General features: G+C 37.4%; 1 protein-coding gene across 10 annotated transcripts in view; it reads left to right on the top strand.

The window, feature by feature from the left end:
• The window catches only part of ATG4C (autophagy related 4C cysteine peptidase), a 32,888-nt gene extending 25,713 nt beyond the window's left edge, over positions 1–7,175 (top strand). For all 10 annotated transcript variants that reach the window (XM_070746054.1, XM_070746055.1, XM_070746060.1 and 7 more), the window contains 2 exons: positions 3,218–3,337; positions 6,347–7,175. In XM_070746054.1, coding sequence (XP_070602155.1) covers positions 3,218–3,337; positions 6,347–6,517 — 291 coding nt within the window. In that variant the 3' untranslated portion in view covers positions 6,518–7,175. The remainder of the gene's footprint in view (positions 1–3,217; positions 3,338–6,346) is intronic.
• Positions 7,176–15,396: the final 8,221 nt, after the last annotated feature.

Consider the following 15,396-nt stretch of genomic DNA (forward strand, 5'->3'; position numbering starts at 1 on the left):
TTTTGACTATGAACAGTATCCCAAGCCATCCCTTAATACTTTAAACCCCTAAATTGCAATTTCCCATTCCCTTAGCAACCATTTAGATTATTACTCACCATGTTTATTTATTAAAGTTTATTTAAAAAATGTTTTTTAAAGGCAGATGAAAGTTTGACAATGACATATGATGTCATCGGGCGGGGAAAAACGTGGTATAGGGGGGGAAACCGCGAAGTATTTTTTAATTAATATTTTTGAAAAACCGTGGTGTAGACGTTTCGCGAAGTTCGAACCCGTGAAAATTGAGGGAACACTGTAATATCAAATACACTACCGTGGTTTTTGGGAGGTTGCCTGGATCACGTTTTTTTACTTGAGAGAATATCTTAGAAGGACTCCGTTGTGTTAGCAGCATGATCTCTGTCCTATGACTTTTCTCCCTCAGGCTAGTTTGTCCTGCGCTGCAGTTAGAAGAGTTTCAAATGTTGGATATCCAATTTCACTGCTGTAGGGAGGAGAGTCTTCCAGAGGTGTTTGACACAATTATGTTCATAAATGTTTAACCCAAAGTCAAATGCTTCAGGTGCTGACACTACTCTAATAGGAAAGCTGTTTCTTTCTCTCAGATACGAAGATAGCCTGGAAAGTACGAGGGAAGAAAACAAGCAGTTCTATCTGCTGAAGCCCCCAATCAAACCTATAGATATGCATTGATTAATTAATTGCTAGATTTTATATGTTGCTTCCATTCCAATGATTGCCTTCATTTCTAGTTTAAGTTGTTGGGGTTATCTGTTATACATTAAATGTTCAGGCCTTGGTTAGGTGGAGATCTTTGACCTATGGGAGCAGTCCATGAACAGGTGAAACTCAGTGTCTCATATATATAGTGTGTTCTTCGGAAAATGTGTGTGTTTGTGTGTATTTGTATAGGGAAGATTGTACAGGAAAGCATGGCTTCTGGTCGGCTTTTAATAAGGCTACCTTTTCAGACACAGGGTGGAACTTCATTTAGATCAGTGGTTCTCAACCTGGGAGTTGGGACCCCTTTGGGTCTGTTTTACAGGGGTTACCTAAGACCATGGAAAAAGACAAATTTCTCAGTGTTAGGAACTAAAGCTTCTATTCTGGCGCCTTGGAACATATTTTCACAATCTGACCAATCAGGCATTTATAGTGGGGGGTATCCCTCCGACCTTCCTGCCAATCGGCTTAAAGCTCTGTTGGGATAATTGTCGCTAGACTTATGGTTGGGGGTCACCGCAACATGAGGAACTGTATTAACGGGTCGCGGCATTAGAAAGGTTGAGAACCACTGATTTAGATCTTACTGTGTTGCTCATGCATCTCCTTGATACAATGCCTCAAAGAATTGTCCCCCATTATATTGCCAGCTGTTCTAAATACTCTTTGCAGTGAATTTGAAGTTCTAGGGCAATCTAGCTTCCCCCTTTAAAACTTAGAAACGGACACCCATTTCATTTGATCAACTTAAGTGTGTCCTTCAGTTATTTGTTGTTTTTCAAGTGTACATATTTTATTGAATTTATTGAATTATGCAATTTATTGAATTAAATTGCACAATTACCTTTTAACTTGAATGTAATAATTAGATATATCAAATTTGCTTACTGTTGAGGTTTTCCGATATTTTTGTAATATATCTCAACTTCTAGTGCCTCAATTATTAATCTACCTGGACTTTTGAGATATGAAGACAAAATGATAATTTGTTTTTCAGTGCAAAACATTTCTCGGAAAAAGACATTTCATGACACGGAGAAGCAAATTCTAAAGCAGCTAAAATATTCAAATATCAAAATATCTATGTTTTTTTTAGTTTTCTGTATTGCTGACTTATAGTACTATGTGCAACTGAAGATTGTGCAGAAAGCATAGATTAATATAATTTTTTAGCTGTTTACCCACTACATTAAGGGGTTGATCCAAAAAGCTTATCAATTACTATCAATTATTACTACTACATGTTAATAAAGCAACATTGCACATTGAGAAAACTGATGTCTGCCTATACAGCATTTCCATTTATTCATTTGTTTCTTGAATTTCTATTTTCCAATTTAAGGTAATTAAATAGCTTCTCAAAAAAAATTAATCTCAAAATGTCCATTTGGACATTTGCCACTTTATTAGGAATTCTTTGATGGCTGCTATCGTTTTAGTATTCTGATTCAGTACTGTCTTTACTGATTGGCTGAATCTCTCTGGGATTTCAGATAGAAGTCTTCCAGTCTGCCTCTACTACCACTAGCCATCAGCTTTTTGCGTGTTGGTTTCATTCAGGAGGCAGAAAGATCTCCAAAGTCCATTCCCCTCTTCTATAGAGAAGAGAATGTGGGAGTGGGGCTTAAATATCTTTTACCAGATTTTATTTATTATTTATTTATTAATTAGATTTGTATGCCACCCCTCTCCGTAGACTCGGGGCGGCTAACAACAGTAAAGAGACAATATGAACAAATCTAATATTAAAAGTAATGTAGAAAACCCCAATTTAAGAAACCAATCATACATATAGACATACCATGCATAAATTTTATAAGCCTAGGGGGAAGGGAATAACTCAATTCCCCCATGCCTGATGACAGAGGTAGGTTTTAAGGAGCTTACGAAAGGCAAGGAGGGTGGGGGCAACTCTGATATCTGGGGGGAGTTGGTTCCAGAGGGTCAGGGCCGCTACAGAGAAGGCTCTTCCCCTGGGTCCCGCCAAACGACATTGTTTAGTCAACGGGACCCGGAGAAGGCCAACTCTGTGGGACCTAACTGGTCGCTGGGATTCGTGCGGCAGAAGACTGTCCCGGAGATATTCTGGTCCGATGCCCTGTAGGGCTTTATAGGTCATAACCAACACTTTATCATTATCACTCATAGCAAGCATTAAAATAACAAAGTTTGCACATTCAAATGGGTATTGAGTAACAGAAGAAAAATGGAAAAAATGAAGCAAGATGTTCTCTCTGAATAATTCTGCCAACATATCTGTGCCCCCCCCCCCCCGGTCTCAATGTTATGCCACATTGTAGGTAACCGAAATATTATCGTAGGTGGCCGAGAAGTGAACGGAGAGTTATGGTAGCGTAATTTTTTGCCCTGTTGAAAGCCTAAACTTCATCCGTTGCATATAAATATTGGCTAGCTACCCAGGGATATTTGTCGCATAGGTCTTTTCTCTGATGCTTATTAACCATTCAAAAATATTATATGTCACCCGCAGTCTTTCCACTGCCCTTCTCCAAAAAAGATGTCGTTTAAAAAAATGGATCCGAGTTGCACCATAGGATTGTATTGTCGTGACGTGCAGGCTTTTGAAAGGACTGCTGAAGAAATAAATAAGGTAAATTTTTAAATGAAGAAACCAATGTAATTCTCATTTGCTTGGTTCTATTTTATGCTGCCATTTTAGTTACAGCAGTAGAATGTAAATTACTATCATAGTACGGCCAAACTACTCCCCAAGATAACCCCGTCTTAACGGTTTGTTGTGATTCTATTTAATTGATTCAATTAAAACCTGCAAAAGATTTAGAAACTTTTCTAAAGGAACAGGTTTCAGTAACAAGCAGAGTAATTGTAGCAAAATGTAAAATATTATCTCTTTTTCTTATGGAGATTTAGCTGCATTTTAAAAGTACACTTTGAAGTGACTATATTTTGACAATATGAATGTAGAGGATAGGTACATAAAGATTTTATCCAAGTTAAATTATTTCTGATACCGTAAGACAATATTTCCTAGCATGGTAACCCTCTAAATGTCCTGGGGTTGCAAATTTCTGGATTCTGAGCGTTCTGGTTCTAGCAAATCTAGCAGTTTCCAAATAGAGTAAAACTGGTTTAAGTTCAATCCTTCTCCCTGACAGTCAAGTAGAGGCTTATTCCACTAGGTGGCAGCATTTAAACAGAAATATATCTACAGAAAATCTCTTTTCCAGTCATTAGCCTGAAGAACTATATTGTGACAATCAATTTCTAGGGGAGGATTTTAAATGGAAATATTAAATCAAATAAATTGTAGATTATTTCTTCATTAGCTGAAGTATGTTCCTTACATTTACACTTTAAATATTATTATGATGTGTTAAATAAAGATAAGTATTTCCTAGAGCATTTATTTTAATATAGTTGAAAAAAATTAAAATAGTTATATTTATTACGACATAGAAAGAAACTATTCTTGGAATAAAATATTTCATTTTCACTTTAGCCATGCTTGCCCCTATTTACTAATCTCTTCATTTTCCTCAAGCTGTCATTAATGATTTATTTTGTCCAATTAGATAATTTTATATGTCGCTTTATTGGGATGATTAAATGGATTTTTATATTGTACTTTTATTTTCATCTTTCAGCTTGCACATAATATTACTTCTATAAAATTCAGAGCTATTATGTTTACTTATTTATTAGATTTAAAAATTAAGAAGCCAAACTGCGTAGGTCAAAATAATATACCATGAGTATTTTTTAGTATCTCAGGCGGATTATAAAATTATTGCTTTTTAAAATTATTTGATAATTCAGATCAATCTTTTGTCAAAGAGTAAAATTTATGCTTTATCTTGTGTTATTTTTAACTTTATGTAAAATAACTTCTTGGGGTGTAGGAAGATAGAAGAAAGGCACTTCTTAAGGCTGGAAAGTTCACGAGTAAGATGACATTTGAATTACGGACTTCAAACCTCATAGTTTGCACTGGCAATCAAATTCCCAGTAATTTTCGTATAAGAGATTTCTCTCTCTCTGGAAGAGAGCAACATTTAAAATTACTTTTCCTTGGGAAAAAAAATCTGTTATTTCTAGTTTTCTGGTTGGAGGGTAACATTTTACCTACGATTCATTCTAAAATCATCTCTGTGTGAGAAAAATAGCTGTATTAGAAACGAGCCATTGATCAGGGATATAGAAAGCTCCAATTTTGTTAAGTGTCTTAATAAAAGGAAAACTATTCTACAAGTAGAAAAAAAATCAGATCTAGGTTTATTTTAAAAGCCACAGTTAGGACCGCATTTTTCTTTTGGGGGACACATTCTTTGCTAAATTTTTGAAAGCCAAGTTCGAGCCTGGATATTTTTAATCAAGAGAAAAATCGGAACTATACGCCAAATGTTTGGAGAATGTCAAAATGAGACCATTAAAGTGGTTTCTGTTGGGTAAATGATTTCAGATCAACAGTGGTTTATACAGCTGTCATGTATTTTAAGAATCATCAGTATAGGCAGAACAAAATATTAGTACAATTATTTCAATTTAAAAATAGCTACTGTAATATTGCACGTACTTAATATTGCACGTACTTACTTAATATTGTAAGTTGTCACACATTTTCTTTAAACTTAATTTCTAGGATGGAGTAATTAACTTCAGAAAGCATGAGCCTCGTCTTGTGACTCAAACAGCATGTAATGCTGTATTGCTAGACTAAGCTCAATTTACATTGTCTGGCTAAGTGATCTGTAATGTGGCAGCTATCCTGATCAAAGGGCAAAGTAGTAGTGAGATTCTTACTTGGTGGTGGCTGTCAAGTTATAAGACACCTGTCAATTAATAGGAGGGGTTAGCCCGCCAGCTAATTTCACAGGCTACTAAGCAGGCATCAGAATGCTATGAACTTTTGTTATTGATGGGAGCTGAATTGATCCAGTAGCCAAACAATAAAAAGTCTCTGCCTAATTACCATGTCCCCTGAGATGCTTTGTCATGAACTGCCACCTTAAAAATGTCCTTTTCTGATTCTCTTTTTTCTTCTTGTTTCTCAATCCTGCTTCTTTTATGGATTATTTGGAGGATACAACTCAAGAAGAGTAGAAATAAAGTTTAAAACTACAAAGCACAATAAAATTTATAGAATCTGTTTTTACTTCGGACAATTTTCCAGGACCTTGTTGGTTCCTTCTAAAGCACTTTATCCCATTTAAATAGTTTGCTTTTTAAAAATTATGTCAGATAATATTGCTATGAATATTTTTCCCGATATAGATTTGACCAGTGTTTTATGCACTTTATCTATAGATCAATGCAGTTTTATACGATACTGAAACCATTTATGCAGTTTAAATGATTAAAATTCTAAAAGCCCCCAAAGCCGTTGCAGAATAATAAATAAAAGTCAGAATATTGTTAGTTCAATTTTGCCTTGCCCAAGAAGTGATTAAATATTATCTTTAATGGGAAATATTTGTTAACTGTGTTGTCATTATAAATATGATGAGGAGGAACAGAAGGAAAAAAATTGAAAAGGAGATGATTTAAACAATTGTGCATTTTGCTTCAAGCTGATATGCTTATACTCTGCGCATTGATCTTCTAATTCATGTTCTTTTTCCCCAAATACATTTCACTATAGATTCTAAAATCCTCATCTAAAGAGAAATATCCCTTGTTTACTTTTGTGAACGGACATTCCAGAGACTATGATTTTGTGGCGAGTCCAGTCCAGGAAGAGAAGACAATGTTCTCTGAAGATGAACACAAAAAGTTGGCACGTTTTAATAATGAAGACTTTGTCTTGCTATGAGGACATTTTTATTTATTAATTTAATTTTTTTTTTATGTTCAGTCTTCACAGATGCTACAAAATGGCTTAACTAAAAGCTAGAGGCTACATAAAAATCATAACGAAAAATAATTAATAAAAACTTGTGGCAATAAGTAGACTACCAAGAAGTATCCATTGCTAATCAGTTGTTAAAAATTGTTTTCTGACTTCCAGCAAAGGAGATCCTAGCGTTTAAGAGTAGGCACCTCTTAAAAGTATTACCATAAATATTTAGTATTACATATTACCACTGCAGCCAGGATATTTTCACACAGTTCTGGAAAAACCCAGATATCCTTGCAGAAAGCATAATAATTAATAAAATCTACCAATATGCTTAAATGGACAGATTTACAATAGAATTACAGGGCCAAAAAGATTCAGATTATTATGAGATTTGGGGATAATGGTATCAATGAATTGAATATACAAAAAAGAAAAATAGATAAATAAGGACCATAACATGTAAATATGTAAATATAAATATGTTTTTAATAATGATAAAATAAATAAAAGTATAATGTGTTTATATTTAAACAAAAACAGAACAATGTAAAATTGCTCAAAGAACCATTGTAACAGTTATTTTAAAGAAAAGATTTGAAAATTAATAAACTTTATTTAAAAGGGAAAAAAAGAGTAGGCACCATCGCCCAATAATTTTTGCTTTGCATAACTATGCCCAACGCTTCAATTGCCAAGTAAGAGAATGGACACTCAGTGGTGACTCAAGTCTAACCTACAAGATTAGAATCATCAATCTTTCCAGCAGTGAATTCCAAGTGCAGGAGATATTAAGCCCAAATGGTCAGAAGTCTGTTAGTTTAGGTTAAAAAAAAGAAAGAAAGAAAATTGAACAGGAGGAATTCCTCCTATGAACAAAATAAAGCAATATCACATAGAACGTTTAATTAAATATTTACTTTAATTGATAAAAATATAAGCTTTACCAAACAAAGCATTTATTGGCATATAATTAGTAAAAACAGATCTGTAGTTAATAGGTCAAAAACCTTAAGAATCAGTAGCTCTTTTCCTGATGTTTAAAGAAATAAACTAAGGCGAATCCAGAATCTCTACTGTAAAAGATGACAAAAGACAATCTGTGTTGAAGGCCTACAGTGCTCGGTGTTGAAGATCTGCTCAAGAACATCTTAACAATTTGCTCATCATAATAAAGTTTGACCCATTCTAAGTGCACCTCATAAATTGTAGAGCATCTTCCATACCTTTGCAGAGACGCCTTTGACCAGAGCCATCACACAGTCCCCCCAAAAGGGATTTATCTTACGTGTATAGCAACAGGTATGCCTCCTGGCCTATGGGCATTAGAAAGTCAATAAGGGTGTAAAAATCTTCTGGCAATTAGGCTAAATGGCTTAAGGCTAGGATGTCAGTTCTGAACTGCCCAATCTACTGTAATACATCTCTAATCCTATAGTCTGCATTTATTAGTAAATACACTGATATAGCCATTATATATGGCATCGGACCAGAATATCTCTGAGACCGCCATCTGCTGCACGAATCCCAGCGACCGATTAGGTTCCACAGAGTGGGCCTTCTCCTGGTCCCGTCAACTAAACAATGTCAGTTGGTGGGTCCCAGGGGAAGAGCCTTCTCTGTGGCGGCCCCGAGTCTCTGGAACCAGCTCCCCCCAGAGATTAGAACTGCCCCTACCCTCCTTGCCTTTCGTAAACTCCTCAAAACCCACCTTTGTCATCAGGCATGGGGGAACTGAGATATCTCCCCTGGGCCTATACAATTTATGTATGGTATGTTTGTATGTATGTCTGCTTAATAATGGGGTTTTAAAAAAATATTTTAAATAGTAAATTATTAGATTTGTCATGAATTGTTTTATTGTGTTGTGAGCCGCCCCGGGTCTACGGAGAGGGGCGGCATACAAATCTAATAAATAAATAAATATAATGTTGCTTTGCAGATCAGCATTGAGTTGCATGAATTTCCTTAAAGCATTTTGAGGAACATCTGTCCTAAGAATGTACTTTTGTAAAATATATATATATATATATATATCTGCTAGGATGATCATTTTAACTAACAGGTAGCATTTAGAACAGACCTGGGCTAGGGGCGGCCCTGTCTGTGACCGGCCCGCCCACTATCTGCAGAGGTCGGGGTCCACTCCAGTGCGAGGATGAAAGAGCTCACCGCCTCTGCCGGGACTCCTCCGGTTTCTGCTTTCCTGATGAATCTGATGAGCTCTTTCATCCTCGCACTGGAGCCAACCTCGACCTCCTACCGAGAGCAGCCGAGCACAGAAATCACACAAACACTCCAGTGCAGTGACTGTGGTGCGCTGTGTTGCCATAAAGCAAACAATTAGGGGTCTGTAGAGGGGTCTGGGTGTTTAGGTCAGGCCAGGGTCTGGGTCTTTATAGTACTGGGTAGAACTGAGTTAATTATATTAGTCCGGCCCTCTAAAACCATCCCAATTTCTCATGCGGCTCCATGGCAAAATTAATTGCCCACCCCTGATTTAGAGGTATGACCTCTGGGATACTGTATCCACCTGGCTTCTCCCAAATTCAGGGAAATGGTAGTGTTTGAAGAGGAATTATGTCTCCTTCAGTATCCTTCAAATCTATTGAATATTTATGTCCTCACAGACCAGAGTAGGTCTTTTAAAACATTTTAAAATGTACATAGCAACTTATTTTATTAATAGACGAATATAATGGCAGGCAATAAAAAGGATACTAAGCTTATTGAGATATGGTTAAATATTGATGCATTAGGCTAGTTTTCTCATATTTCTAGCTTTTCAATCATTTCTATTTTGAATTCAATCAATTCTTGACTGTAAAAGGATTCACTGAAATGTGATGATCTTTCTATTAAGGTACACTGCATATTTTAAAAATATTTTTGATAAAAATTGATAAGAGACTAGGATTCAAGTATTCCAAGGACCATGATTTACTTCAACTGAGCCTCACTTAACTAATATAAGACAAAGGAATTGGCTAGCTTGCAAGAACATACAGTTTGTTGGAAACAAATACTTAGAATGTTATTTTGTTAAAAACCTTGGCTTAATGTGCATAAAGAACCAGGGAATCAAAATATTAGTGTTATTTTGTGTCAGTCCCTATAATATTGAATGGTGTAATCATGAAATTCCAGGCTAAGTATTGTGGTCCAATGTATTTTTACTTTTTACTAGTGTTGCTTATGTAATTGTAAGCTGAACAGTGAGTAAAGATTATTATGAAACAGTATGATCTTATAATGACTACTCATTATAGTTGTAATTGAAGTCTAACAAGAAATTTTAATATAATATTGACTCCCTCCCCTCATTTTGTTACTGTTAAACTACAGCCTATAATAATGGATTCAAGCAATGCTCATAACATCAGAAGTCTTAATAAATCTAAAATTGTGGAGTGAGACACCAGCAGCCAATGTTACAGGTATATTACAGTATGATCTTGTGAAATTTTATAGACCTTTGCATCTCTGGAAGAACTGATCCCTTATAGACCCAAGATTTTATTTACTTCTAAACGGTATGTTTAAAGCCTCAGTACTAGTTTGGCTTAAAGAATGGATCCAACTAAAGAATATAAGACTCTTGGCATTTGAAGGGCACAATCTACAGGCAGGGTGGCACAGCTTTTTCTGGGATGGGAAACACAAAACACACTCATATTTAAGGAATCATAAAATTAGAGAATCGTTGTTAGAAACATGGAACAAAATTAAAAGACAACACTACACAAAAGTCGCAGCTTGGTTCTCAAGAATGGAGGCTGTAAAATATCCAAACACCATAGGCTTAGATAAAATAGTCACATATTCACAGATATTAGATAAAGGAATAAAAATAGACTGGTGGCCATATACACAAATTAAATCAAGGTCATATTACAATAAGAGGAATTATGGAATTCAAAATCAAAATTCAATACTTGATAAAATTCTTTTGGGTCAAGGAAGAAAAGCAATTATGAATATACAGTATATAAAGTATTATTGGAATACAAAATGGTAGAAGAAATAGTTAAAGGAAACATGATCATTTGGGCAAGGAATATTGGCCACAACATACAATTAAATCAATGGGAAAGAACTTGGCAGGAAAAGTACAAAATGACTAAAGCTACAACATATAAAAAAACATAATCAAAATGTTTTATAGATGGCATTTACTACCTGCAAGGCTAGCAAAAATGTATATGAACCTCAAACCAAATTGTTGGAACTTATTTCCACATGTGGTAGACGTGTCCCCAAATCAAAACAATTTGGTGCAAAACACAAATTTGGATAGAAGAAATGATACAGAAAAAAATAGAATATTAGAATTGAAACCAGAAATATTTTTACTCTGCATCCTGGTTGTAAGGGGAGCTCACATTTATGTTATTTGGGATCTGCTTTACCAATGAGGTTTTTTAAGGAAATACTTGTGCATATAGAGGTGCAACTAAAAGCTTAAATTGCCTGTGAGGTAAATTGTAATCTCTGTATCTAAAATCTAGTCACAGATTTTGTTACAATACAATATAAAATTACTTTCGCATGTCTAAATTGCTAAGGCCCCTTTAACTGTTCATTTATACCTTGGTGTATATCTTCCACTTTTTAAATAAAAAGGTTTGGGGGGTTTTCACCAGCAATCAGGTTTTTTTTCTAATAAATAAAAGTCTACGGAGAGGGGCAGCATACAAATCTAATAAACAAACAAACAAATAAATAAATGAATAAAATAAACTTTTGTTAGAAGTTATGCAGAAACAAAACTCTTTAGGGCAAATGAGTAATAATTTCCGCTTTGTTCCTGGGATAAAGATCTTATGTAAGCTAGACAATTCAAAACCATCCAGTACAGCTCAAGATACAACAGATCGTTTCAGGAGAGTCTTAGTTCTGTCAACAAGTAGCTAATTTTCAGATACTCTAATTATAAGAAAGATCCATCATTTAACAGCAAGCTTCTGGACAAAAATAATTTCAGAAAGCTTTATTGAATCTGGTTACTATTGTATAACAAAAGCAATTCCCAGTGACTTACACTATACAGTAGAAAACTTCAACATGTAAATGCAGCATAAACAAATGGAAAAGTTAAGTGATTGCTACTTTGTTAAACAGACTTAAGGTATGACACTGTAAAAATTAGATGTAGCCCTGATCTCTCTTGATAAGCCAAGTAAGTTTATTCAGCTGAACAAAGATGGATCCCTTAAATTGGAAGAACCTTGAACATAGTGTATAGCAGATATGTAACTAAGTAAAAGTAAGAAATCTCTATATAAGAGAAAGTTAGCACACAACATCTAAGGTATAAAAGTTACAAAATACTCATGTATGCCTTCTGTGGTTTTGCTCATATGCTTAACCCACAGGCTTATGGTTTCTTATGGAACTTTCCATAGCTTCAAAGTCCTACTGAAGCCTGAACTTCAGTGCTGCCATCTTAACATATGTATCTTTTAACCAATCATCAGGATTCCTGATCAATATAATTGAACCAACTTCATTCCACAAATGTCCTCCAGGACAGTGTTTCCCAACCTTGGCAACTTGAAGATATCTGGACTTCAACTCCTAGAATTCCCCAGCCAGCTTTTGTTGGCTGGGGAATTCTGGGAGTTGAAGTCCAAATATCTACAAGTTGCCAAGGTTGGGAAACACTGCTCCAGGACAACAGTCTCCAGAAGTTTCCTTAATCTAATCTAAAATCTCTCTTTTTTAGGTCTGTAACCAGGGCCACCATCAGGAATTTTGGGGCCCCATACAGCCTAAGTGTCTGGGCCCCCCGTCATTTTAAAACTATTTTAAGTCGCCAAGCCACTCCATCCCCCGGGGATCATTTCCCGCTTCACACCAAGCGAGGTGGTCCCATAGGCCAGTGTTTCCCAACCTCGGCAACTTGAAGATATCTGGACTTTAACTCCCAGAATTCCCCAGCCAGCGAATGCTGGCTGGGGAATTCTGGGAGCTGAAGTCCAGATATCTTCAAGTTGTCAAGGTTGGGAAGCACTGCCATAGGCTATTTCAGGAACTGGGTTAAGCCGATTGTGTGGACTCATCCAGGAGAAAGAAAGAAGCGGGAGTGACAAGGGAAAGAAAGATCCTGGCATCGGTCAGGTGGAGCGAGGCTTATTTACGGCTCCTTGGCACTTCTCCTTTCTTGTTGAGAAAACCATGTGCTTTCTAGCGAGGGGAGAGGGGAGGTGGATCCCACACCCGGCAGCCACCGGAGAGGAGCTGGAAAGGACGAGGGGAGAGAAAAAGCAGGGTACCAGCAGTCAGGCGGGTGTCTTGAGGGGGCACTCCCATCTGGAAGGAAGGGAAGAAAGGTGAGGGCGAGCTATGAAGGAAGGAAGAAAGGAAGAAAGAAAGGAAGGAATGGTAAAAGGGGCGATCAAGAGAGGAATGGGTGAATGAATGGACGGAGGGTGGGAAGGAAGGAAGGAAAGAGGGAAGGGACAGGAACAGAGGAAGGGTGCAAAGAAAGCAAGGAAAGGTGTGAAGGGAGAGTAAGAGAGGAAGGAGTGAAAGAAGGGAGTGAGGGAGGAAAGAAGGGAGGAAGGAGAAGGAAAGCAAGAAATGGAGGGAGGGAAGGAAGGAAAGAAAGAAAGAAAGAAAGAAAGGGGGAAGGGACAGGAACAGAGGAAGGAAGCAAGGAAACTTATGAAAGGGGAGAGTAAGAGAGGAAGGACTGAAGTAAGGGAGGGAGGGAAGAAGGTATGAAGGAGAAAGAAAAGAAGAAATAGAGGAAGGGAAGGTAAAAGAGAGAAAGAAAAAGAGCAAGAAAGAGAAAGAAAGAAAGAGAAATAAAAAGAGAGAGGGGGAATGAAAGAAATGGAAGGAGGGAAGGAAGGAGAGAAAGAAAGAGGAAGAAAGAAAGCAAGAGAAAGAAAAAAGAATGAAAGAGCAAGAGCAAGAGAGAAAGAAAGAAAAAGAAACGAAAGAAAGAAAGAGGAAAGAAAGAGAATGAAAGAGAAATAAAAAGGGGGAATGAAAGAAATGGAAAGAGGGAAGGAAGGAGAGAAAGCAAGAGAAAGAAAGAAAGCAAGATAAAGAAAAAAGAATGAAAGAGCAAGAGAGAAATAGAGAAAGAAAGAAAAAGAAACGAAAGAAGTTGTGATTTTGACTATGCCGGCTCATTCCCTCCCCCGCTCCCCACAAACCACCTACCCCTCTACCGCAAGAGGGAAGTGCCCGAGGCGCCGGGTTCTTCCCTTTCTCCCTCGCCCGCATCCTTGCCGCGGTGACTCACCAGGAGAAGGTTGGAGACCCACGCAGCTCCTCAGGGGGCCTTGTGGAAGGCGGCAGCGGAAGACCCCATGGCCGGTGCTGGATGCAAGGAAGGATGCTTTCTGCACGGGCGGAGGCCGAGAGCTGAAAAGGGCGCGCCTTGCCCACCCTCGCCGGAAGAGCTGCCCATCTAGCAGTCCCGCTGCCCCATTGCCCGGCAGGGGATGATGGGCAAGGGACGCCTTGGGGAAGGAGGGCAGGGTGGGAAGGGAAGGAGGGGGCTGGTGGGGGTTTAGGAAAGGGGAGCCCGCCGGGCACGAGGGAACGCTGGCCGCGCGGGGCTCCGAGGCCAGCCTTGCAGCTCCTCGGCGGGAGGAGCCGAAAGCCACTGGGAGAGGACTGGGCTCAGCAGGAGAAGCGCCGCCCCCCCCCCATTATTCAATTTCCCTGGGCCCGGTACGCCGCTCCCAGTAATACCCGTCTATCGGCGGCCCTGTCTGTAACCTCACTATTTTATGGACTTGAGAGACAAAAACTGATATGTATACTGAGTGGATCAGAAAGGCAGCCTTTATGATGAAAAGGAAGTCCATGATTTATAGATTAAAATACCAGTTTGTATTGTTCCTGGAAAACTACTAATCAGTGCAGTGTCTTTAAAACAGGGACTATGTTGCTGTAGTGATGATTTGTCATTTGCATTTTGGACAAACTATAGTTTCAGAATGGCCTTCAAAGGCAGGGCCCATGGAGACATTTTAAAGTATTTCAATCAGTGGCAAATGTTTAGTCCCTGTTGCAAGGGCCATTTCAAACCTTTATTTTTCAGATTACATAATTACATCAGCATCCATGGAACTTTTCCAATCAAAGCATGAAACAAGGAATTAATACATATCCTTTCTCTTTTGCTTATGGAAGGTTCACAATGGGTTTATTGCAGGCTATATTACAATTCCATAGCAGCCCAGAACAAGACATTCCCCTGAACTGAAGTACTTTGGGCACTAAGTGATGAGTACTGAGCTACCATCATAAGTTACTTTGCAAAATAAAATTTTATTCAGTTTTAAAGTCTGAAAACATTAGCAAAAGTTATATTTTATAACTTTTTATTATATATTAAATATATATTACATATATTAAAACTAGTAATATATTAAAACTAATAATCCCATTTGCACTGGACCCCAGTTTCATGTTAGATCCATTCCTAAACTGTCTTTATTCTTAGAGGGCTGTGGTGGGTGGTGAGAAGTTAAATTACCAAGTTACCATAAATTAATGTTTTTCAGTAACTACAGGGGCCTTTAATTTGAAACCATGTTAATTACATGGTGATTTCCTGTTACCTCTGTTGCATTCTCTCTCTGAAATCTCTGCAATTAATTTGTGTCATTATTGTTGCTGCTTTCAAACAAACTATCCTAGCATTCATTATCACAAACCCAGCAGCAGCCTTGTTTCCTTAAAGATACCTTTGTAAATCAAAACCTGGCTTTAGTTGCTTAAGATTCAGACTGAAGATTTAAAATGTGTATTAAACAACTAGAACTTGACACAGCAGGTGGAAAACTATTGCAAGAATATAAACCCAGTTCTACAGACCATCCTATTTTATC

This window comes from Erythrolamprus reginae, chromosome 3 (assembly GCF_031021105.1).
Source record: "Erythrolamprus reginae isolate rEryReg1 chromosome 3, rEryReg1.hap1, whole genome shotgun sequence".
Taxonomy (NCBI): Eukaryota; Metazoa; Chordata; class Lepidosauria; order Squamata; family Dipsadidae; genus Erythrolamprus; species Erythrolamprus reginae.